The 26,105-nt window shown below is 34.3% G+C and overlaps 1 protein-coding gene across 2 annotated transcripts; it reads right to left on the bottom strand.

Moving 5' to 3' along the window:
* Nucleotides 1-5,326: 5,326 nt before the first annotated feature.
* Nucleotides 5,327-26,070, bottom strand: TMEM106B (transmembrane protein 106B). Of its 2 annotated transcripts, none has more exons than XM_006217749.3 (8): nucleotides 25,872-26,070; nucleotides 23,123-23,344; nucleotides 20,009-20,072; nucleotides 16,492-16,651; nucleotides 13,246-13,386; nucleotides 12,967-13,016; nucleotides 12,083-12,136; nucleotides 5,327-11,370 (listed from the first exon to the last, which is right to left on the bottom strand). In XM_006217749.3, exons 2-8 carry the CDS (start codon nucleotides 23,340-23,342, stop codon nucleotides 11,232-11,234), a joined length of 828 nt encoding a protein of 275 aa, XP_006217811.1. In that variant the 5' UTR covers nucleotides 23,343-23,344; nucleotides 25,872-26,070; the 3' UTR covers nucleotides 5,327-11,231. The 2 variants fall into 2 exon arrangements, with proteins under 2 accessions (XP_006217811.1, XP_072821019.1); XM_072964918.1 differs by lacking the exon at nucleotides 5,327-11,370 and adding an exon at nucleotides 11,391-11,973 and having other exon boundaries at nucleotides 25,872-26,029.
* Between the last annotated feature and the right edge of the window lie 35 nt (nucleotides 26,071-26,105).

Below are 26,105 nucleotides of genomic sequence, written 5' to 3' on the forward strand. Positions count from 1 at the left end.
GGTCAGACACGTTTTTCTTAAAGGACCAAAGAATAAATATTTCAGTATTTATAGTCCAAATGGCCTTTGTTGCGGCATCACAAGTCAACTCTGCTCTTGTTGTGTGAAATACAGTTCACAAATCAATAGGGATGGCTGTTCTAATAAAACTCTATTTACAAAAACAGGCAACCAGCGCATGGATCCAAGTTTTTCGACCCTTGGTTTAGATCATTAAACTCTCTGGACTTATTTCTGTGAACAATGTGAGGCACAAACTTAACTGTTTTTTACCTAAATGGATAGTAAATCACTCTGATACCTTTGATTAAACAGTATGTCTTTACCTAACAGTTTTAAAGGAAGGGACTTTTATGAAACTGTTATCAGTCCCTAAAATTTATTTTTCTATTTGAGTCAATAATAGCCTGTTTCGATTTCTATAGTTTTAAAATACGACCTAATACATGATCTCAAGTATGATCTCATCACTTGTATGACAAACTCAAACTTTAGGATTATTTTTCAAACTTTTCTTAGTTAATCTTGCCCCTTTATTTTTCCGAGTTTTAGAGTTAGCTTGTCAAGTTTCATGAAAATTTTTGTCAGGATTTTGATTGGGATAACACTGAATTTATAAATCTACGGGAAGCTTTACTGTATTAAATCTTACTCATCATCACAATGTACTATAGATTTCTCCATAAGCAAGCTTTATATATTTGTTTGGTTTATACCTAAGTGCTTTACCACTGCTACTATTGTGAACCGGGTTTTGTTTATATTTTATTGATCTTTGATGATTAGTTTTAATGTAATATCAGAAAGCTACTTTTTTGTGTGCTAAAATTTAATTCATGTCCTTTATGAACAGTTTGTAGTTTTTGAGTTGATTTTCTTGGAGTATCATGTTTAAATAATGGTGTTATCCTTTCTTCCTTTCCATTCTTTATCCTTATAATCCACATACATGGCTACCCATTAACTAAAAGCTCCTACCCAGGAAACCCTCTCAGATGCAACTGTGGAGGACAACGAAGTGAGATACTCCCAGACAGCAGAATCAGAACTGCCAACTTGACTTAACAAGGAACACAACGCACTCTGAGGGCAGGGATGCCACGTGGTTTGGGGCCAGCAATACCTGATATAGGCCATGCACTAGTTAATTGCGTGTTAACTCCATCTCTTCCCTTTGCTAAATGGCAGTACTATTAGTCATCCTGTACATTGCGTGTGTTGCGAGAAAATACTTGCTCATTTTAACATGTAGTTCACCGGAAAATGAGAGGTTAATTCTGAAACTGAGGGAAAGGACACCTCCACCCCTGAAGATTTCAGACTTCCAACTGCATGCTGAAACTAAATGGGTCTTTGGAGCTGTCTGGGGTTTAATTTTACTCTCCTTCCCTTCCCCTCAGTCTTGTGAAAGTTTGGCAAATGTATTTTCTGTCTCTTATTTTCCAACAAATGCATTAAATACTATAGTATTTCCCTTGACTAATTCCCTGACATTCGTAATCCTTTTGCTATCTCAGACACTTTTTGACATGTAGTGCTTTCTTAGTCATGCCATTCTAAGTGATTTTTGGTCTCTGAGGACTTCCTTCTCACCAGCCTAGCCATGTATTTAAAAATAGTTTTCTAATGTTCTTAGAGGTTCTGTACTGGGAAGGTCACCAGAATGCTGGAAACAGAAGCCTTAATTTTTAGAATCTATTTTTAATAATCTCTGCATTAGTCTAGTTTTTTGCTCTATCATCATAGAATTTTTTTTCTCATTCTATTTTCTTTGGGACTATTTTGTTACCTTTTTTTCTTCTAGTTTTGTGAGTTGGAAATACAGATTATACTTACATTCAGTTTTTCTTACTTTCTGATGCATGTAGTTTAGGCTGCAATTTTCCTGTCATTTTGCATATATCTGAAAGATTTTAAAAGGTTATGCTCTCAGTTCACTTCTAAATGATTTCCATTTTATTTCCTCTTTGCCTTGAGTCATACACCATTTAAATTTTTTTTTTTTTGATTCCTAGTTGTATTGTACTCAGGTGAGTGGAAGTTACCTATGGCAAGCCATATACTAATGTTCTGACAAAATGTTATGTGTATTTGAAAAGAATGAGCACTCTCTGTTTTGGAGTTACCCATCTCCATAAATATGTTAGATTACAGATCATTAACTTTTTTACCTAAATCTTCAATATACGTTGAATACGTTAAATTTCCCACTACATCGTCTACTTATCGATTTCTCCGTGTCCAGTATCACTTTTTGCTTTCTACATTTTGGTGGTGTTTTGTTTGGTACGACTCCCATTGTCTCCTTTCAAGATGATCACACTGGAAGTTTCCCTTGGGCTCTCTCCTGCTTCCATTTCTACCCCTTCAGGCATTTGGCCTCTTGTTCCCATCTTTAGAATGGTATTATTACATGGACTGGGTTCTCTCTTTAATATGATCCTTCTTTTTAATTTTTATTTGTATCTATTTCACAGAGTCTTCAGTTTCTAGTCAGTTGTAAATTTCTCTTGTTTTTGAGTAGAGCTATTCCTTTTTTTAAAAAATGGGGTCTAGGAAGGACATACTGCACTTTGTGTGTTTAATCTAACATGTTAAAATCTGAAACCATACCTCCGTATTTATTTACTCATATAAATATTCCAGAAAGGAAAAAATTCCGAGAGAGTGCCAAATCCAAACCACTAGATCACCAGGGAAGAATGGAAAAAAATTCTGAAAACAGAATTGTTAAGTAATGTACATTTAAAATTGAGAGATAATAACCAATGACTCTCCAATAAGGCTATGTTCAGACCCCTGCCAAAAGAGTTCACAATGAAGGCCATTTCCAAACTTTTGCCACCAATGGCTTATAAAAAACCTTTAAATATTTTCCAATCTGAAAGAAAAAAAATCACGCTTTATTTGCATTTCTTTATTTGTGAGTTCAAGTGTAAAATCCAACTCATTCTGATTAGCACTGATATCTGAAACAAATGGATTTGATTTATAAAGGGTGGGTTTGCATTAGCCTCCTCTTTTTAAATTTAATCAAAAGATAGTAAGTGTATGAGTGGGCTGAAAAATCAAACCCAAATAATGAGATCATTACATTACCTACGACATGAAATAGAAAACAATGCCCATTAGAAAGAGTAAACAGACATGGCTACCAGGCTGCTGTAATGTTCCAACTTTTCAGCCACGAAGTAACATAGTCTTGAAAGATAAATACAAATGAATATCTGTTATTTGCCCTAGTTAAGAGTTCCAGTTCATTCTGGATACAACCAACTGGCCCTGAAGATCTGCACCTCAACTGGTATCCTACTAGAGTGAACTGTCCAAAACATAAATAGGTGGTTTGTAAAACAAGTCAAAAACTGGCACCTTGCTGCCAGGATTTGGTCTATAGCTCTAGATAAGCTGAATACAAATGCTGACCACTGAGAGCAAGTGTCCTTGAATAGTGTAATTCTACACTTGGAAAGTGAAGAGGATTTGAACAAAGCTACCAGCACTTAAAATCGTGTGGTTTCAAAAGAAAAAATGTTTCAAGTGACTCATTCTATATAAAGTTACTTTGCCCTCCTAGTTAACCAGTATGTGTATACACATAAAACTGGTATTTAAGATGGTGCACTCTTTTGGCAGGAGTCTGAACATAGACTTATTGGAGAGTCGTTGGTCATTTTAAATCTACATTCACCTGGACCTAACAATTCTGTTTTCAGAAATTTTTTCCTTTCTGGAATATTTTTTATAATATGTAATTTTTTCTTTTTTATTCCTTCAGCTATCTTTCTCTAGAACAATTCTAATACTACTATAGTCTATTGTAGGGAAAGGTTGAGAAATATGCCACATAATTTTTCTGTCAAAGTTAATAGGGTTAACAAAGAGAAATTATTTTGTCCATCATTTCCTTCAAGTACAAGGCTTCCGAACATTTTCCCTCCATAGTATTCACAGAAAATATCTGTTCAGCCCATGAGGACAAACTAACAAGGATGCCTACAACTTGAGATGACCAGCAGCCGCAGGACTCACCTGGCTGCCAGAATGCTGGCACACCTGTAACCCATTTGCAGCACTCTAATTGCTTTGACTCCCAAGATCTTCCTTACTCTGGATCCCACACTCCCAATTCCCCAAATGCTACAGTTGTCCTCCTACTCTGTTCCCAACATAGTACAGCAAAGGGCAGAGGAGGATGAAGTGCCCAAGAGATAAAGGTGAGGGCCACTTTATTCATAGCCACTAAACTGTCTCTTTTTGAGGGGGGTGATTAAGTTTATTTGTTTTTAGAGGAGGTAGTGGGGATTGAACCTAGGACCCCGTGCATGCTAAGCATGCACTCTAGCGCTTGAGCTATACCCTCCCCTAACTATCTTTTTTGAGGTTGGGACTGTATTACTTTTATCTTTGCATTCCCTTTAGTACCAGATGCAGTGCCTCATATACAGTTGTTGCTCAAAGTTTACATGATTGAAACTGGGTACCCAACACTGTATCACTTTTAGTCTTGTGATTCTAAGCATCATACTTAGGTCTTTAGATACACTTTTAAATATATGATAAAAATAATTTTCACAGAAAGGAGATTGTGGTACTATTTACACAATACATTTGCCTTTAATAAATGTTAAGCTGATAAAAGCAGACCTAAGTTAAAACCCAGAGTAACAGGCGTCAAAAGCAATGCATTGCTTTCCCGACATTAGTATGTTATTATTATTTTTTTAAGTTAAAAGTTCAAGTCAAAATAAAACCCCAATTTGATCTAAGCTTGTTTTCTTAATTGTAAAATGGAAAACAGCAATAACAGTATGCCGTCATATGGTTGTAAAGATTACATAAAATAATGCACAAAGAATGCTAATTATAGTGTTCGACATAAAAAAAGCTCTTAACGATTTAGCTCTTACTTTGATAATCAACTTCATTCGACTAAACACATAGGCTCCTGAGGTAACTTTTCAAAGTCTATTATATGACATTTGTATTTCTTAACAAATATTCAATGAATACAAACATTCCAAGAGTACCTCCAATTTAAAAACATTCTATAAATGTATGACTTGGTGTATGAGCTACACAATTTTCCCCTAATGTAAGTAAATAGCACAACATGCTTTTCTTTGCTATCCAGAGACAGAATAGAGAGATCTCAAGTATGAAGCAGATTCCAGATTCCAGAGATATTACATTCAAGTATAAGACAGATTCCAGAGACAGAACAGATAGAAGTAGGCAACGAATTGGAAGCTAAGTGGATGAAAGACAAAGAAATCAAATACGATGCTAGTGTGCAGTCTGGGAAATAACTTAATAACTTAAGCGCTTTAAGATAAAGGACTTTTAATATTTACACTGATGTGTTTATGCCAAGAGATTTTTAAAAGCATAACCAAGATACTTGACTGATATAAATTTTATTTTTCATGCTAAAATTTTTACAAATTTTATTTTGTCATACACAATTACAAGAGTAAGTTACAAGTGAATTAAAAAAATAGCATTTTGGGGCACTTCTATTATTTTACTATGAATAAGCATGTTTTGTAACAGGAACGGCAACAAGAGTTACAATTACAGAACTGCTCAACTTGGAAATTTAATAAGTGGGTTATGATGGAGGCTAATACATAATACAAACAAAGAGTAATTGCCCAAACATAGTCTCACACTGTGTATTATACTTTATTCCACAATTAGAATCATGGGTTAGACTACCCAGTAATGCCATCATTCAAATATGTGACGCAGCAAGTCAAGTCAGAAAGCATTTCAAACGTTTTCCAAAATCTTTCTTAATTTAGTTTTATGAGGAAATATGAGACAAAACACACAAGACATGGCTTGCTGATATTTTACGCCTTAAACAAACCATTACACAATGAAATTATGCATCTTTTGCAACTTGGCCTTTGTTTCATCTCACACAGTAACTAAAAGGTGAATAGTACTTAACATCATTTAGAATCATCCGTCTACAGCTGATATAGTACCTCCCAGATTTCTAGTTTCTAAAATTCTGGGGGAAGTGGGACAGTTTGAACTGTAACAGTCTACATGGTAGTAATATTTACCTCTTGGCCATTGGCCCAATACTATTCCTTTTTTTTTTTTTTTTAGTATACAAAATATGCTGAAAACATTTCTCTTAAACACATTTCAATTAATGTAATTAAACACAAGGCAACAACTTCCTTCTAGAAGAATTAGATCTAGCTATGAAAAACTTGCCATATATTTGTTAAATTAATTTATGGAATATTTTTGGGTCAATACAAACCATACTGTATTTTTTAATTTGAAGCCTATGCTAAACACATGTAAAAAGAACTAAAACCATAATCACATTGGTAGTTTTTTTAAAATGAAAATTACTATTTTTATCCCTATAGTAACTATATAAATATATCACTTGCTTTTATCCAAATTAAGGATAAATCTCAAAAATCCACTATGAAATTTACATACTGACTAAGCACAAAAATACACAAATGTTAGTTCTAATCAGAAATTTCAGCTGACAAGTGAAAATTTTTACTTTGAAATACGCTGATCTGGGATATAGAAGTGAATATTTTGTTTGAAGTACACTGCAAATATATTTTGTTTTCATGTAAAAATAAATTTTTTTTAAAGAAATAATGTTTAACAGTCTTTTTATCGCACCTTCTCAAACACGTATTTTTCCTTAAAATAGTTTAAGATAAAACATCTCATTTAAAATCTGAGTTTACAAAAAAGAGAAATAAAATTATTTTTAGATGTATTTGAGCCAAGCAGTTGCTGTTTCCAGATGTTATGAGCTAAAAATTATGACATTATGGTGAGTAACCTTTGGCTTAGAACCTAATAACCTGAAATTCAATTCATGCTGCTTATCAAAGAAAACTCATATATATTTGTAAATTTAAATTTTTACACCTTTTAAAAAGAAAAAAGTCCTAACAGGTAAGTATTAATATTTAAAGAATCAATGATATACACTTTCACTGTACTAAAAATCTATAAAATAATAAAGTATCCTAATAGTATTTTTGAAAATACTATCCAAAACTTGTCTTATATAGTAAGTGCAAGAACCAATATATTTTTACAAATAAAACATTTTTATTTGTAAAAATGAGGCTAGAAAGAAAATATGCTAATTATAAGAAGAATGATGCTCGAGTCAAACTGATCTGTTTTGAATCTCTAATCTGCCACTTTCAAGCTTCTGCATATTTTGTAAACTCAATTTCCTCAGAGATAAAATGGGGGGCCACGACAGTAACTACCTTAGAGGGCTCTTCTGAGGGATAAGAAGACAATGCATGTAAAAGATTAGTACAGTACAGTGTGTGACACAGTAAGTAACCAACAAATATTTACACTGATAAATGACATACTTTGGGGTCAAGTACCTAATAAACTGTTTTCTTAAATAAGATAGAGCCATTATATAAAGAACTGTTTAAAAAATTTAAAAAAGCAAACAAAATGGCATGGGAGAGAGCTGGGAACATGTCCTCCAATGAAACATCCAGAATTATATTACAATAATAATAAGAACCACCAAGGATTAGTTAGGCTAATGTTTGAAGCCTCTGAAGTCACTATTGTTTTAGCAGTCACTTCTATTTTAACACCGCATTGTATCATTTCCAAACTACAATTCATAAGATCTAAAGTGAATTCTATTTTCTTGTCATGATTCTCAGAGAAAATAATTACCTCATTGGCCTAAACAAACAAAAGGCATAGAAAAAAAAGCACACAAATAAAGCCAGTCATTTATATGTTATGTGCTACAGTAAGGCTGGTTATTTAGCAATTTCAAGCAATTTATCTGGTATCTATTTTCTTATACCACTTTTTGTTCTTATTTCAAATCTCAAATGTAATGAACTCGATTATTTATAGTCTTTTCAGAAATATACCTGGGATATCCATATTGGAATGATCAAGGAATACTAAATTTTAACAGAAGAGTTAAGCTACAGATTATGCTTCAAAATATTTCCTAAGTGTTCATTTTCCACTTAAAATATTTCTGGTACCGGTTTTTCAAGTTGCCTAAGTCTTAGTCCATCAGTATTACTCTGATTGTCACTATTAACTATGTGAATACTTTCTCTAATTTTTATTCATACCAACCTGAGTCAATAGTGTTTTCCAATGGATATTTTAAATGACATAGCACAGATATGGGAGACAGAAAAACTTGGTCTGGCCCCAGTTAACTATTTACTAAATACGAGATCTTCACCAAGCTCCTTAATTTCTCCATGCTTCTTCCTCTTCTAAAAGATAAGAATCCTACCACCCTCCTTTTCTGACTCACAGGACTATGGGAAATGGTATAAGAAAAACATATGAAAGTTCTAAAAACAGCACAGTGCTACATACATGTCATATCAAAACACATAGGCTTGTTACAGTATTAGACTTGGTTAGGATGACCAGCCTATCAAAAGTGTAATTTAGGAGAAAGTTATTCTTGGACGTATCAGAAAAAAAAATTTGTAACACCTTTACCATATCCTTTGGGTAAGATCTGAGAGCAAATTTTTATATCTATAGTTAACCTATTACCATACAAGAAACTACACTGGACAATGACCTAAGAAAAATTAAAGTCTCATCCATTCTTTTCAGACAGTTTTAGTGGCTTTAAGTCTGCTTTACCTGAATATGTTTTGATAGTTTTATTAGTTTGTAGCGTGCTTTGTTCTAGGTTTATTCTGGCTGTTACTTAACCCTCTCTGAAAGGAGTCACAGGTGATATATTTCTCTATTATTGTGTTTTTACATATTTTAAATTCGTTTTTTTTCTGACTTAAACTCCATGGAAAGCAGGTACTATAAAGATGTTTTAATTTAAAGAATAAAGAAAAAATATTCAAAACTAAGTCACTAAATAGCAAACGTTCCCTCACTGTCCTGACTCTTCAGCAGATATCCTGCATACACTCTTAAAAGGGCATTAGAGCCACAAATTAATACAAAAGTCCATTTAATTTACACTACATAATTTTCCAACGTTAAAAGACATAAAGCAAGAAAATTAATCAGGATTAATTTCTGAAAAGGTAGAACTAAAGAATGACTTCGAAGAAATGGGACATGAGGGACAAGGTGAGAACAAAACAAAATATGATAAAATTTTTTTCACCGTTTTTTTGATTTTACACAGTCACTGAAATACTGTTATCTCTAAGTCATTAGCTAAATAAGAAACTAGATAGGTGATTGGTCAGGTATGTAGAAATACATCTGGAAAGCCGAGTAGGTGACTGCTAAAGTCACAGGAGTAGAAAATCTGTGGCAGAAGAGGTCTAGATACTACTCATTAAAAGATATCAAAAGATAGAGAATGAAGAAAAATAAAATGAGAATGACATGACATTTATGTTTTTAATACATAAATAGAATACATACATTAGGGAATTGTGCAGTTTCAAGGAGAAGGAGAGTAGTCAAAAAACAGCGGAAAAAAATTAAAGATTGGTTTGGACTACGAAGTTCATAATAAATTGAACGGGGTGACTCTAATAGTAAGGACAGATGAATTAGCAATGCTAAGGGAAGACTAAACTAAGTAGTAAAAAAAAAAAAAGTCAGTGCGTTTCACCCATTTTTAAATGTTCACTCAGGAAAACTTAGAGAAAATGATGTGAAAGGTAAGGGGAGACCTGAGTGTGTTTAAAGGCAGAAAGGAGGGCTTCAGTAGCTCTAATTAAAGTAAATAAAGCTTATGTTTTATAGTTGAGAGAGCCAGACTGATAAGTGTTTCAGACCTAAGTTAGGCACTTTGGGGGACGGGGAGAGGAGGAACCTGATTCCTGTCACTAGGAAACAGAAAGAAATTAATCTCAAGCCACTTACTGTTTTTGGTATAGTCAGCCCCTATGCTCAGTGGTTTGTATTTAAAAGGTACTCCAAATTTGGTAAGTGAAAAGGCAAAAAGCCCAAATGGAAAATGGTATTGAAAAATATAAAACAGCAAAATGAGTAAGTCAGTAATTTACACCTGAAAACAACTTTAAATAAAATCCAAACCAAAATGAAAAGTCTTTAAAAATGTTACTAGAGACATTATATCAATGTGATGTTACTAGAGACATTATATCAAAATGATAAAAATTTTAAAAGCATAATATAGGTTTTATTTTGATCTAGCCACCATCATTTAATGGCAGGATTTCTTGGATAACTTCTACCAAAGAATTTCTTCCTCTAAAATATTCATAAAATTGATGACTTGGGTATCTAATAGTTGTGAAAACTTAAGTGTCTTCATGATTCTTTAGTATGAAAAGCAACATTAAAAAAGTGGAGCATTAAAATATTCTATTTTAAATCTACTTTAGCCTGACCCAATATGTAACTGGAACCATATTCACATTCTTTAGGTTTCTAAATTTCATTTTATTTATTTTTATGAGCAACTTACTTTATTCTGAATCTGTACCACTTTGACATTTATTTAAAGCTATATAAAAGCCATGCACAATTTATTTACAATACTGTACATTAAATGATTATGTTTGAAGATTACACAAAAATATTGCAGAATTCTATCTAATATGGAAAGACATGTGAAACACACCATTTAGGGGTTTTTAAAAAATTTAGGTACAGAATTTTGCAAAGATTATTTTGGTTTATAAGTGTTATGCAAGCACTAGCTTGAAATAAGACTGACAAAAACATGCAGATGAGTAGAATTTCAAATGAGAAAATAAAATCGTTTAGCTAACAGCTAAAATAGCATACACCTGAAGTACTACCAAGTAGCAATGGGAATTTATAAAAGAGGAAAAAAAGTTATTTAAAAGTCTTTCATGAATATTAGGCCCTCGGTAATATTCTATAAAAACATTCAGAAATAAAGTTTCTCAAATTATGTTTACCAAAATTATGTTTTTAGTAGTGGTTAGAGCTGTGAATTTTAAATAATTAGTTACTGTTCTGTAGAAGTCTTAGTTTTCCACTTGCGGACCAGAAGAGAAGAAAACCAATCAGTAAATTTGGATTCAAGTACAAGATCCTGGTACAAATATCATGAACACAGAGTGGAGAGTTGTAATAACCTGCAAGTCCACATACTTTTAGCTGTACTCTTAAAAGAGAAGTGTAAACTTTAAGTTTGTTCAATTTAAGGTCTCTGATTAGGAAGTGAGTACCTCATCCTTCAGAGTTTGGAAAATATCAATAGGTATCTCTTCTTCTCCGGCTGCATCCCTTTGTTTTCACTGCTGTGGCTGAAGCACATTTAGATATTCAGACTGCCCCAACTGGTAAGTTGTGTTCCTTCCACAATCAACATACTGGTACCTCTCCTGGGATATCTGCTCTGAGTGTCCAAAGTAAGTTGTTGTTACTGTAACTCTAAAAATAAAATAAATGGGGAGAAACATTGAAATATTCTCTAAGTGAGAGCACTTTATTCATCAAAACTCTCTCTTGGGAGCGATTATTTGATTAATGATAACTTAATACAGTGGATATGGGCCTCTTAGGGAATATTTCCTCAAGAGACAATAGGAATGCTGGCAGAGCAAGCCCTATCCAAATAATTATATACAGAAAAATGTTAATTTTTCAAAACACCCATCTTTAGTTGAAAATAGGTAAGTTCCTGTACTCTTAAAATTTTTTAAATACACAGATCTCTCTTAATTAAATGTCAGCTAGTCATTCAAATATCCAACCTGTAATCTACAATGTTCTCATGACTTAGGATGACACCCAATTTGCAAACCAGTAATATTACTCCTCCTCACTATTAACAATCCTTAATCACAGGTGGCAAGGAACTGGGTGTTGATCTCATCCTTCTCTCTCCTCCAACCCCTGCCACTTTCCTGAGTTATTGAAAGGTCCAGATTCACTATTTAGAGCCATGTGATCCTGCACTTCTTCCCTGGGCTTCCGTTTCCTCATGTGTAAAATGGCATAATATTTACTTCACCTCATCGCACTCCTATAAGGCTTAAAATCCAAAAGACATGACATTTGTAAAGATGTATATGCTATAAGCCAATGTTATAAATCTGAAGTTTGAACAAAGAATCTCTTTCCAAAAAAAAGTCTTACTTACTGCATCATGAGTACAATGTTATGCACTTTGATGGATATCAGTGTACAGAAATCACTGTTAAAGAAAACATAACATGAGTAAATGTAAACTATGACATTATAAATTTAAAATAGTTTAATTACAATTCCCCTTCCTACGTTAAAGTTAACAGAAATACTATTAAGGCAAAGTAAATTAGCATTTATTGGTTGAGCATTTTCTATACTTCAAATGATGATTAATATTTTCAAGACTTCTTATTCTAAAAACATATGCTTCCAAGCTATAGTAGTTGTAGCACTGTTTTAACATGGGCTAAAAATTACTTCTACTTTTTGTTCACCTTTTGAAATTTTAGTAACCAATTTTTTTCAAAAATTTCTGTATCTGGCTGATATCAAAAGATGATGAAAATTTATCACTATTTTTTACTTAACAAGAGTTAATAATCATTTAGACCCAATTTAAACCAATATTATTCAAACCAATAACAGAGTATTATATACATCATTAGTATTTTTAGTACTCCTATACTAAAATAGAAAGAAGTACTAGAATATACAAATGTGGTTCTCATAGCATAGTAAATAAAAAGTGACATGGTATATATGATCCTAATTCTGGGGGAAAAAAGATTATTTGCATAGGTTCATGTTCATTAACGTTGTATGCTGAAAAAGGAATAGAGAGATGATCAGAGGCCAGAAGGAATATTCCAAAATGTGGTCTTCTCACTGCTAAGATGATGGAAAACTTAAAATACATACACATGTGTATGTGTATGTATGTGTGTGTGTGTGTGTGTGTGTATATATATATATATATATATATATATATATTTATTCACACATGCACTGTATTCTTTGTAGTTTAATGAGATAAAATAATTAAAAATCAGAACTTACAACATATAACTCATTTCCTCTGCTATGATAGTAGGTACTGTGTAATCAATCTGAAAGGCAAAAAACAAAAACAAACCAATAGACAATAGGATCAAAACATCAAGTACTTCAGATACATTTCATAACTTCAAAAAGTTTAAAAATCTCTCCCTTTCTAAGTTTGAAACATTCTCTAGTTTTTTAGGAAATCCCCCAGCTCCCTCACATTAATATGATATACAAAGATGAGATTCATTTACTCATTTAACTCCTCCAAAGTACTTTATGAATGAAGCTTACTTGTTTCATATCCAGTGGACCAATACTGGTTATGTTGTTTAAGCGTGCCTTTCCAATAACCGTTTTTGAAAACTGAACTTGTGCAGTTATGTTTTCAACTTCAACAGAATAATAATTATTGTTTGTAATATTTAGTGTGTTCTGAAAAACAAAGGGAGCAGAAAATGTACAAGTTATCTTAAAATAAGCATAAAAAATATGTATTCAAAATTGATAGAGAAAATGACTTCAGCCGCAGCTGTGTTTCATTATTAGTTGGAAAAGTAACACCAAAAATGTCAAAGAACATTAAATGAACTAATTATGTAGTTTAAACATGAGTACTATGTATATAATATGCCTACAATGAACACATACTTTTAAAAAGCCCAGAAAATGTATAGTACAGAAATATGGAAAAAGAAAGTTAGAAATGTTAGAATGTTGTGGCCTTAGCAAAAATTCAATAAAAATATTTCTAAAATTCCATCTAAATTTTTACCAAATGTTAGTACGTACATGTCTCTACAGACTAAACTATTTCCTCCTCTATTAAATACAAAGGGAACCATTTAACATGTTAAACAGCACTTCAAAAATTTTGTTTAAAAGAAAGTGGCATTTTAACTTATATATGAGTAGAGATTTCCAATAGGTCACTTTTGAGAAGAAATGGGATACAGTCAAGACTAGTTGGAAAGAAATGCAGCTGCATCATTTCTATACTTATGAGAAACAGCTGGGGCCAACTTCTGCAATTCTAATTTACAACAATTGTTTTAAATTACTTCAGAAAAAACAGTCAATGAAAATAAGAAAAAAAAATTAAACTAAGAAATAACAGATAATAAAATATCTAACACAGGCATAGTAAAAGAAACCATAACCAAACTCAACAAACACTAAATGATAACTCTTAAAGTTTTGTAAGGCAGATAGTAATGGTTATCACCTATACAAAGAACTCATATAGCTTTGAAAAAAAAAAGACAAAGACATTCCTATTGTTAAAAAATAGTAAGAGCTAAGGATATGAGTAAAGAAATCAGAAAAGTACAAATACAAATAGTCAAAAAACACAAAATTTCTCTCAAATTCATTTACAGTCAGGGAAAAGTCAATTTAAGCAAAAATGGAGTATTGCTTTATATCCAATAAACTAGCAAAACTTGTAAAAAGTGACATTCTATTTCTGGCTGAGATATGGGCAGAAGGGTATATTTTCATAGTCCTGGAAAATATGTGAAGCATTACAGCAATATCCATTAAAGTAAAAATTAAGGATACCCTTTGACCTTGTAGTTCTAATTCTGAGCATTTACTCCAAAGAAATAAAAACATTAGGATGTTAATGACAATGTTCTTTGTAGTGGCAAAAAAAAAAAAATTCTTGAAAATAAAATGAATCCTCATCGTAAAAAAGAATGATAGAAAAAATAATATGTCATTACATGAATGATATACAGTCATTAAAAAGAATGAATTAATCTTAAGCCAGAAAATGAAAAGAGATTTCTACAAGGTATTAACAAGTGAGAAAACCAAGATGCATAAAAGTATGAATAAAGTATTATTTTTTGAAAAATAATGATTTAAGAAAAACTGAACATGTGAATCTGTAAGTTAATATGAATATGGAGAAAGATATGGAAAGATGCAATATGGGATAAAATAAAAAGAAAAGAGAAAACAGTCTTAGAAAAGTTAATTAAAAAAGAATGTGCTAGTAATTAGCCATTATATGATCACATTTATGTATTCATTTAAACTATTATAGCAATAAACGTAGAGAAAAAATTTTAATTTCATAAAATTAAATTAAATTAAAAATAACCTTAGTCTAAATGTATAAACATTTTCATCTACTTGGCTCTTATTACCAATATCAATTTCATTTCAAAACACTATAGGAAAAGATTTTAATTTAAGGCCAGTAATAAACCTTCTGATACAGACCAACGAATGGGATTCAGTAGAATCTTGGAATCCTTTATATATGCAACATAATATTGGTATGTGGTTTTTCTGAAGTGTCCATAGCTTTCATCAGAATATTAAAAAGATCAGTGATGCAAAACAGGCTGAGAACAAAAATACTTATGACAATTAGAAAAAGATATACTGGGAGTTAGAAAGAAAACACAAAGATACACATCAAGAAAGACAACAAAAAATAAGACAAAAAAGTTTAGTACTAAAGATCAGACATTTTGTTACTGAAAACAGTGAGAATCCCATTAATCTGTAAGTCAAGGGACCATAATCATGAACTTTTAAATAATGACAATTTATTATGAAAGACTTTAAACTACCTTCATGCATATATATTTTTTTTCCACAGATATATATATACCTCCCGTAGATTGGCAACTTCTGACAGTAAGCAATGAGGATAAATGGATCCATGGGAGTTCTTTCTTCCCTGTAATTAAGTAGTAGTCCCACTTTAACACACCACTCCCCTTTCACTCTAGGTCCCTTTACATCTCCCTTCTCCCAACTACCACAACAGGCATCTCTACTTCAACCTCTACCACACCAATCCAATCACCTCTTGGAGGAAAACCAATTGAAGTCCAGTATCATTCTTCCAAATAAATCACTGCCACACAGATACACCTTAAGCCCTGAATCAACACATATCTTCCTTTTTAATACAGTGTTTCGCAAACCATGGTTTTTTTCAAATGTGTTAGCACGTAAAACAGAAGACCTTCTCTGAGGTGTCTGTCTGTGTGTTGTTTTCAGGTGTGGAAGACTGTAGAGTCCTAACAAACACCATCCTGGGAAATACTGAGGGTATCTTCACACATACTAATTTAAAAGAGAAATCAAACTGTCACTTGTACTTTATCTTTAAAAAGAATAAAGGAATGGTCTGTGAAAGATGGCAAAACACAAGGAAATAAAAAGGTTACATTTATAACATCTATTGAATCAACTATGTTAACATCTTGCTAGGAGCTATTCATAATCAAATGTTGAAAACTAAACAGGTTGTAAATACTGTTTTTCCCAGCATTTAAATGTTTACTATATTTTACTCTCCTAAAGACATCTTCAAATGCTGAATGATTCTGTATACACAGGACTGCCAGTATTTATTATTTGCCATTTCCAGCAGAATCACAATTGGTAGAGGTCAATACACAAAAAGCAAACTGAGTATTAATGTGTTACATTTAATATCTCTCAATAGGCACAAAGGTGCTGCTTAACATGATAAAGAAATGAAATCAAATATTTTTAATATAAGTATGTACTTACTGTGATATTTAAATATATTGTACGCTTTTGAACATCATAACTGACGTATGCTGATTTTACGCCAATATATTTCACGTCGATAGAGCGAGGGAAAAGGAAGAACACAGCCAATCCAGAAAGAAGCAGACAAACAAACACAGAAGCCATCACGTACAGTTTTCTGAAAAGGAAAATGGGAGTATTTAAACACATGCAGCAAAAATTACATAACGAAACATCTGGAGAAGGTATTTTCAACTTGAATTTTCCCCTATTATACCAGCAGGAAAAGATGTATAATTTGACCAATTTTTTACATTATAATAGTATTCAGTAGGGTTGGTTTGAGTTTATTAAGTATCAAAATGTTCACCTCAAAAGATGATTATTTATCTTTTTGGAGACTAGGATTTCAGGCTTATTATAGATACATTTACTGCAGTGATTCCCAACCAGGCTGCACATCAGAACCAAGCTGGGTAGCTTTATATAAATACGTATTTCAAGACTCCTTGATGAATTCACTGAAGCAGAATTTTCACGTGTTAGTTTTGCCATTGTATGACTCCCTAAAGTGACTGCTCATCAGAACCACCTGTGAAGCCCTTGAAACTGTAACGATGTAACCATATGCCTCATCATGCTCACTAGCACAGTCCTTTTTGAGTCTTCTCATCCCAAAGTATTTATGCACTGTTAAAAAAAATATTGTTTATATTAATCAAGTCTGCTTTGAAGATGTTGTTAAACTGTTCCTTTAAAATCAAGAAGGGATAATTTTATGCAGGCATAAGACAAGAAAAAAAAAAAAAAACCTCCCAAGACTTTGCTATTGGTCCTAACTACCCCCTGAAATGGCTCTATTCCATCTCTTGCTCTTTATTTCCAACCTTCATAGATGAAAATTTCCTCTTATCTTCAAGTTTACCCTCAAAACTAGAATTTCAAGAAACTGTAGTCAGCCGTCCAGTATTCATGGATTTTTCACTCTATGGATCAACTGAAATCTCCCTCTATGGTTGGTTGAGTTCATGGATTTGAAACCGAAGACACGGAGGGTTGCCACTTTATATAAGGGACTTGAGCATCAGTGGATTTTTGTATGCAAGGACTTCTTGAACCAGTCTCCTCGTGGTTATTGAGGGATGACAATATTTCCTGGCTTCTCCAATAAACAGCGCTCTGCTCAAAGCCCAGAGAACCCTTTTTCTGTTTCTTCCTATGTTTTGCATATCACTTACTTTATCTTTTCTTTGTATTTCTCACCATACAAAAAATTCTTTATCCTTCTTCCATCCTCTTTTTCCTACTGACTTGCACCTAAATGCCTTGATGGATCTCATCTTATCCCTCATAACAGCTACTGCAGGTGCCTCGTGCCGATGTTTCATAAATGTTTGAGTATTTTAAGTTGCCCAAATTAAGAGAGCAAGATGGTTTATTAAAAGACAAAACAAAAATTCCCTAAATCACTAGTGAATGGTGGGCCCACTCTGCTGTCTGGAGCAAACAAAGCAGTTCCGACTCACTGTCAGCTTCTTCCCAACCTGAGCAGGTGGTGATCACTACTGGGTTACCTAATAGGCAGATTAAGCACACATGTACAGTACCCACTGTACACCAAACACCTTAAAGAAGGTATAAAAAGAGTTTAAAAATCATGATAAAAATGAGAGCTTTGCTGGATTTTCTTACGTTTTACTATTTTTGTTTATAATTACATTTGGGCAGGTAAGCTCATCATACTCCAGGGCTTGCGGCCTGTAAATCAGCCCTAGCTGTGACTACCAGAATCAGTGTTCTAAATTACTCTGCACCCAAAGTTTACAGCCACAACAAGTATTACTGAAACTGGTGGGACAACAAAACAACATTCTATGTAGTATTTCATATCAAATTGAAAAATTGGCTGGTTCACTGATGAAGTACACAGATCTCCAGCGATCATTTTTCTCTTGGCTCTAGAAACAGTAACAGAATCCTGGGAGGTAGATAGTACTATACAGTACTGATGAAGTTATGAAGGTTGTATGGTATTTGGACTCAAGTTATGATTTTTATATCTGCCATTTCCTATTTGCAGTATTTTAGATAATTCACTCTTTTCCTCCATTTTAAAACATCAGTTTATTTCACAGATCAAATGACATCGCTAAAGTACATAGACAAAAGCAATTAATAATTTCCTAACTACCTTATCAAAAGTCCCTCAACTTACAAATGAAGATCCAGAGTTATTTGCGTTTATTCTCTTCAAGGACTTCAATTATATCTATGCTCAGTTGTCTTAGCTTGTGTCCTATACTGTTTTCTCTCCAATTCTTTTTATTGTTTGTGTATATGTACGCGTGTGTGTACAGTTCTTTCAGTTTTGTCTTCACTTCTGAAATTATTTTTTTTTCCTCTTTCCAGGGGCCCACAGACTCTCTTCATAGCACTCCATTGTTTAGTCATCTCATTTCTGAGCGTCTCAATTTCTGACTTAATAGCTTTTCTAGTTCTCTTATATCTCTTTTAGAACATTAAATATTAAGTTAAAGATTTCATGTGCTTTTCTGATATTATCATGTGTTAGTGTTTTGCTCAGTTCATTTTCTTATTTAAATTTTACTATCTTTGTATGATGCTTGATCATAATTCTTTTTTGTTGCTCGTATTTAAATGAGACAAATTTTCATACTTTTAAGAGAAACTGCCATTTTAGGTGGTGAGGATGGGCCAGGATTGCTTTCCCAGCTCCAGTGCTGAGGAACTCCATGCTCTGTTGTTAAAGAAAACATTTAAAAAAGACAGCCTCAATGTATAACCACTTCTGTAGTTCTGAGATTCTCTCCTTAGTTTCTGAACCTTTTCTTTTATCCCTGTTCTTGCCCTACACAAACTGTATTCTACACTCAGCAGTTTTTTTCCTTAGGCTGTGTCTGTTCTTTTGCAGGAGTCTATGTTGAGTTTCCTTAATGTCTCTGAAGGCTTAGATGGTCCAGTTCCTTCTGATCTTCTCAAGGCCTCTGATGTACTCTCTCCAAACTACAGTTTTAACAGATTATTCTTAGAAGTATTTGCTGGAAGTCCTCTGAGTAGGGGCCTCTTCTTTGGGGGTAAAGCATTTACTCTATGTAAGGGCTCTTAGGAACTCTCTTTTTGTTTCCCTTCACAGCTTCTACACAGCTGCTAAGCATGTTTGGGACCTTGCGTCATCATGGTTTGAATACCCATATTTATTGAGGTTACTGGGAATACCATGACACTCATTTTTGATGCAAATGTTGTCATTGTGTTTCCTAACAGCTTTTTTTGGTCTTTCTGTTTTATAGATTTGAGAAGATTTAGATACAATGCTGCTTTCAAGAACTTACCCTAACCAGGAACCCTTTATAATTTTTTAATGACATAAAGCATATGATGGCATAACTTAACAACCTGATAGCATTTTTCCTTTTAACAGTTTTAACTAGATTATTTATTTATAAATAATTTGAAAAGCAAAAAACACAAAAAACAAACAAAGAAAAAATGCCATTTTCTCATAAATACTTACGTTCTTCTTGGCCTTAATCTCTGATCACTGTATGGAATCAATGCCACCAGTTGGTTTTCCTGCCCTAAAAGTAAAAAGAAGTAGACATTTATTAACATGATTAGTTAAAAATATAGTGGCTCCTCATTAATGTCTGCTTTGGAAAGACGAGAATACCATCTGGTTCTCATCTCATTCCTTTGGAAAATTGCTCTTAAAATCTTCAAAAATTATCCAGTAGAAGTTGAGTTCCAAAGCAGACACTGTGTTTTTTCCTATCTAGATTTCTAGCTAATCAGAACAGTATAAAGAATGAAAGAGTAATTCTTTCTTCTCCTGAAAAAAATCTAAAAAGTCCCAGGTTTTCAGAAGATCTGAATCTACTAGGTCTTCTTTCAACCCCAGTTTTCCATTAAGACTAATTTCGTTATGTGGATGAGAGTAGAGGAGACACACTGCTGCCCCTGTGTCCTGAGACTATTACTTGAGAGGTTTCTAAACTGTCCCCCTTGAAAACCAAAACTGACACATACTAAGTCTCATACTTCAAAAACCCCCACATAATGAGCCTTCCAGGACTCTTTCAGGTCACACTCCTCTTCATAGTAAGTCATTTCAAAATCCAACAATCCTTTCTTGGATTGAGCTTTATGCATATGCTTTAATGGATATATGAACTTTTAAATGCCCAATTACCAATCTTAAAATAACTTGGCAATTCATATTAACTATTAAAGAACCATAGTCAAATTCTCTCTTAAAGCTTTCCATAGAGGTTTTATTATTCCTCTCTGCCCCTCCCATAAATCTCCCCCCATCAACAATCAATAATTCCCCATCATCCCCACATATTAATATATAAATACATATAATACACCTCAACTGTGTATTATATCCTATCTTGTTTGGTGGTATTCATCTGTCTAAACTGCAACTGGTTAAAACCAACCCTCTGGCTACTATGCCTATATCCACACAGCTAAAAATGAATAGAGAAAAACATAAACTATGCTGACTGATCTCATTTTACATCACTAATCTCAAGTAGCTCTTAAAGATGCCAACAATCACACTGTATTTCCCTAGTTCACACTGTCAATCTGACTCTCTAAAACTGCAATTTCATAACTTCAATTTCCTCTTCAAACCTCCAATATCTTTTTCCCTGTCCTACTCCTGGCTCATGATGTGGTAAAGAGAATTCCCGCAAGCTCTCACCACCATATCCACCCACCTACCTACTTCTGTGTCCATATACTCTACCTTCTCTCCCACTGCTAAGAGTAAACTGCCCCTGCTCCTCTGTAAGAGGAGCCCTTTGCACCTGCGCACTAAGTCTAATAATTCTCTGTTACCTGCATTATCAATGTCTTCTCTATGGATCATTCTCATCAACATACAAACATATTATTCATTCCATCTTTAAAAAAATTCCTCTCCTGACCTTACAGCCTCTTCCAGCTACCACCTCTTTTCTCTCCTTTTCTATATAGCAAAACTCCTTTAAAAAGCTATTTTCTCTATACAACTTTGTTCCTCTTATGCACTCCTGAGCATATGTATATACTTTTGCAGACTACCTAAACTGCTCTTTTAAAGGTCTCCAGTGGCCTCAATATCACCAAGTCCACTGGTCAGTTCTGAGTCTTCATATTACTTGAACTATCAGTAGCATCTAACACAGTTAATCAATCACTCCTCCCCAAGGGGTACACTTTCTTCATTTATATTCCAAGACACCACAAAGGAATTTCCTCCTTCTACTCTAGCTGCTCTTTTTTCGTGTCCTTGGCTAATTCTTTCTCATGTCACTGACCTTGAAATGTTGCAATGCCCCAAGGTTCAATGCTAGAGTCTCTTCTGTTTCCTATTCATACTGACAAGCTAGGTGTTCTCATCCAACTATTGAACATATCTACTTAGATGTCAAACATGTTATCTCTAAACTTACACATCTAAAACTGAGTGCTGATCTCTCCCTGACACATACTCAAAACTTCTTTACTCCATCTTAATAAATGGCTGCTTCATTCTTCCAGGTGCTCAGACAAAAATACCTTTGAAATCATCCTTGATTCTACTATTTACAATCCACATCTAGGCAGCAGAAAAATATCTACTGGCCATAACTCAGAAATATATCCAGATTGCTAAAATGGTACTCCAGCCCCCAGATCCCTTCCCCAGCCAGGTGCATTAATCTCTTCAACTATGATAATCTTTTTATTCTCAAATAGCAACTATCTCTGCAAAGATAAAACCTTATCTTATAGAATCTTGCGGGGAGGATACAGCTCAAGAGGTAAAGAGCATGTTTAGCATACCTAAGGTCCTGTGTTCAATCCCCAGTACCTCCTTTAAAAATGAACAAATAAGTAAACCCTCCCCACTCTCCAAAATTTTTTTTTAAATTAAAAACAAAAAACCAAACCAAAACAAAGAAACCTTAACTGTTACTTTGTCCTTCCCTCAGGGTCTCTCCAGGGCCACATATTAACAGTCAATCAAGCGAAAAATGAAAGTATTACAGCATAGTTTCATTTCTGCTTGTTGCCATTGCTACTAAAGTAATCTACAACCAGTATGTGGAGATTACTTCCTATTGACTTCCCCATGTCACGCCACAAACTGATTTCGTTTTTCCTACATAACTCATCTTAATATACCATCTCTCTTCATGTAGTTCCTTTAAAACATAACTAATTGGCACATGACCAGCTCATTATTATTCTCGAAATAACAAATTAAAAATATTAGGTCACTAAATTACTTAAATTGCTCCTCACACCAATACAGCAAAACAACTGTGAAAATACCTCTATCGATGCCAAATAGGACCAGAAGTTTACAGACAAGAGATGCTGTATATCTGCTGTAACTATAGGTGGAAAGGAAAAGATAGTGGAGGTAAAGGGGGTGGTTTTCATTTTTTGCTGTAAGGAACCTTAATTATTAATACCTTCATGTGTGTTTCTTTGTGTCCTTTTGACTGAAAATAACTAACATGAAGTTTTACCTTTAATTCTAAGAGTCTTTTAAAACATCAAGGGTTGTGCTTAGACCCATGGGTTTTATAGTACTCGTGCAAATGCCTGGAATCATTCTTTAGAGGAAAAACAGTACAGTAACACATACCCCTAGGAATTCTTCCTGTTCCTTGACAAGTGGGGCAAGTGACACTATCTCTTCCTGTAAATTCCACATATGGAAACTGAGAGACATCACCACTTCTTCCATCTTCATTATGGACTTCACCATTCACCAATCCATTCCTCATATTTTCAGTTGATGTGACTCCATCATAAGCATCTTCTTTGTGTGAATGCAAAGGCAAATGAGAAAAAGACTTTCCCATGTCTAAAGAAAAAGAAAAATATTATAGTAAACTTCAGTAAAAAGGTATACTCAAGAACATTAGAGGATATTTATACTGATCTGAAAAAGTTAGAACAACCTTCAAGGGACTGTTCAAGCTACTATTTGGATTAGAATTATACACAAACTAAACAATGACTGAAACAAGGAAGCAATTTATTAGAGTCCAAAGCATTTTTCTTTTTTTTTTCCAGTTAATTAATTTTTATTTTATTTTTTGCAGAGGAGGTAATTAGGTTTGTTTGTTCATTTACCTATTTATTTTTAACGGAGGTAATCGGGATTGAACCCAGGACCTCATAGATACTAAGCATGCACTCTACCACTGAGCTATACCCTCCCCCAAAAGTGTTTTTCTAACAAAATATTATGAAATGATATCATATTAGACTTGTGATGAGAACGGGCTTTCAAACGACTTTAAAATTGGTTGGAAGTCGATACTTTCTTAGGGTTCTCTGAAAAGAAACACATGAGCTTCACTTTTCTTAGACTACAAAAAAAACACATTCTACTTTTAAATCAATTAGCACTGAAGACAAAAGTTGCTTTGGATAGATTACAGCTAGGTAGTATAGTTTAACCAGGAAATATAGAAGTAGTATTTTACAGCCTTTTAAAATTCATGACCCTTTGTGATAAATAAAATCCAAATCTTTCTCATCCTCACATTTCTTGCTTTAAACATATAAATATCTGCAAGAAAACAACTCAAAAAAATAAAACCTGCAAATTTTTCTTTCATTCAACAGTTGGTGGAGTTAAAATTATGAAATAAATGTTCCAAAATATTAACTTAATTCACCTATACGAAGCAGCAAATTTAGAAAATTAATTTCAAAATTTTAGGATGACAGTACCAAAAATAGAGAGGGAAATTTAAATATAAATGTAGAGCCAAATAAAAATAAGTAATCAGTGCTTGTACCTATGTAAAAATAACCTCTCCAGGTAGGTAATACAGTAAAACTACAGTTAAGGTCATACAATTTTATGGATAAAAAGAACTTAAAAAGTCATACAACCTAATCTATTGATATTCTGAAGGCAAATTAACAAAGAGGGAAAGCCGAATTTTAAAATAACACACACTTCTCTTTCTAAATTTGACTATATATCTTTTATCAGTTCCTACAAATAGGTTACTACAGACATTCATAAAAAAGATAAATAATATTGCTTTTAAAAATTCTCATTGATTTGAATAAGGAAAACCAACACTCAAAATAACTCAATTTATCTTTTGCTATGAATGAAAGTTTCCTTTTGAAAACCGGCATGTCATCCATCTGTCGGTGGGGTCACTCCAACAGTGTAAACAGCAGGATAGAAAACTATACAACTAATAGACAAACTTAAAATTTCAGAAGGATGAACAAAGATGCATATTTTCACTACTTAAAAATAATCTATGCACACAGTACCCATTAAGTTGAAAAATATAAATGATTTATGGCTTCTAAAATTGCGTAAATTTCTCTTGATTTAGCTCAAAGACATTAACTAAATCCAAGCCAAATCGATACCTGCCAGTCACAGGTGGTTCAGGGGTGAATTAACATCAGTGTCCCCACACACTGTGACCTTGAGGCCCACGTGGAATATTAGATAAGATATCAGACGGCCTCATCATCCAGGGCCTCAGAGGGGCCCTTTCCGGGATCTCAGTTAACACAACGGAGGTATAAGCTGCCGCCCACCGTAATGCCTTAAGGGGAAAAGACACAGAAGGCAAAAGCAAGTGGCTCTCAGTCTGGACATGTTTTCTATTCTTACATAACAGCTCCCTTGATAGAGTAAGCCTCTGACTGGTGTTTGTTTCATCAGGGCTAATGAGTAAGTGGCTGACTTCGTCAGGTACTGGGCACCCCTGCCCCCTCTACTGTATTTTCCTCAGAGCACTGTTAAGTTTAACCACTTTTATCTTTGGAGACTCTTCATTTACCAAGAGGTACCAGATCCCCTTCTCTTTCCTGTGCTAAATGTTTTTATCAAAATCCCTTAATTTACTGAAAACCAACAAGGATTTCAGACTCTTTAAAAGAGATGGTTTAAAAAAAAAAAAGCACAGGATTCGATCCAATTTAAATGGGTCATGACCTTCTAAACGAAGGAAGTCGGCGCCTTTCATAAGCTACAGAAACAAAACCCAGAACACAGCCTACCTCCTAAGGAAAGGGTAAAGATAAAATACAGGCGGTCCAGGAAGAGAACTCAAAAACAGTAAAGCCGGGGCCACTTGGCCATTCAAGGTGTGGAGGCTTGGAATCTACCCTGTGCGCCAGGCTGGGGCCAAAGCCTGGAGCCCCTTGGCTGGGAGCTGGCCGGGGTAAGAGGGATGACACGCCTCCATTACCCAGCCCAGAGCGCCTCCCCGGTCGCCGGGCGTGCCCAGATCCCCAGCAGCCTCCCCTCCTCCCCCTCCTCGTCCGGCTTGACTCTTCCCAGAGCGCCCGGTGGGCCCCGCTCCAAAGGGGAACCTGGGGGCTGCGCGTCCCGGGTCGCTCACCGGCACGCGGGGTGCTGCGCAGTCCCGAACTGCTCCGGCGCGGACAGGCCCGAGGACAGGGTCACGGAGTCCGCAGTCCCGGGAGCTGGAGCTGGAGCGACGGGCCTGCAGCGCTGGGCCGCCGCGGGGTCGGGGTGGGGGAGGGGCAGCACAACGACCGCATCAGCTGAGGCCCCGTGCTGCTGCAACCTGCGACCGCGCCTGCGCACAGCGCTCCCGGAGAGGGGTGTGGCC

The sequence above is a fragment of the Vicugna pacos genome, chromosome 7 (assembly GCF_048564905.1).
Source record: "Vicugna pacos chromosome 7, VicPac4, whole genome shotgun sequence".
NCBI classification, from domain to species: Eukaryota; Metazoa; Chordata; class Mammalia; order Artiodactyla; family Camelidae; genus Vicugna; species Vicugna pacos.

Bases quoted from the DNA above. Each gene is read 5' to 3' on its own strand.
- TMEM106B (XM_006217749.3), bottom strand. From the start codon at position 23,342: ATGGGAAAGTCTTTTTCTCATTTGCCTTTGCATTCACACAAAGAAGAT. The intron at 20,073-23,122 runs GTATGTGTTACT...TTTTACTTTTAG, and splicing joins AACAGGAAGAATTCCTAGGG to GGCAGGAAAACCAACTGGTG. The intron at 13,017-13,245 runs GTAAGCTTCATT...TTTGCCTTTCAG, and splicing joins GTCCACTGGATATGAAACAA to ATTGATTACACAGTACCTAC.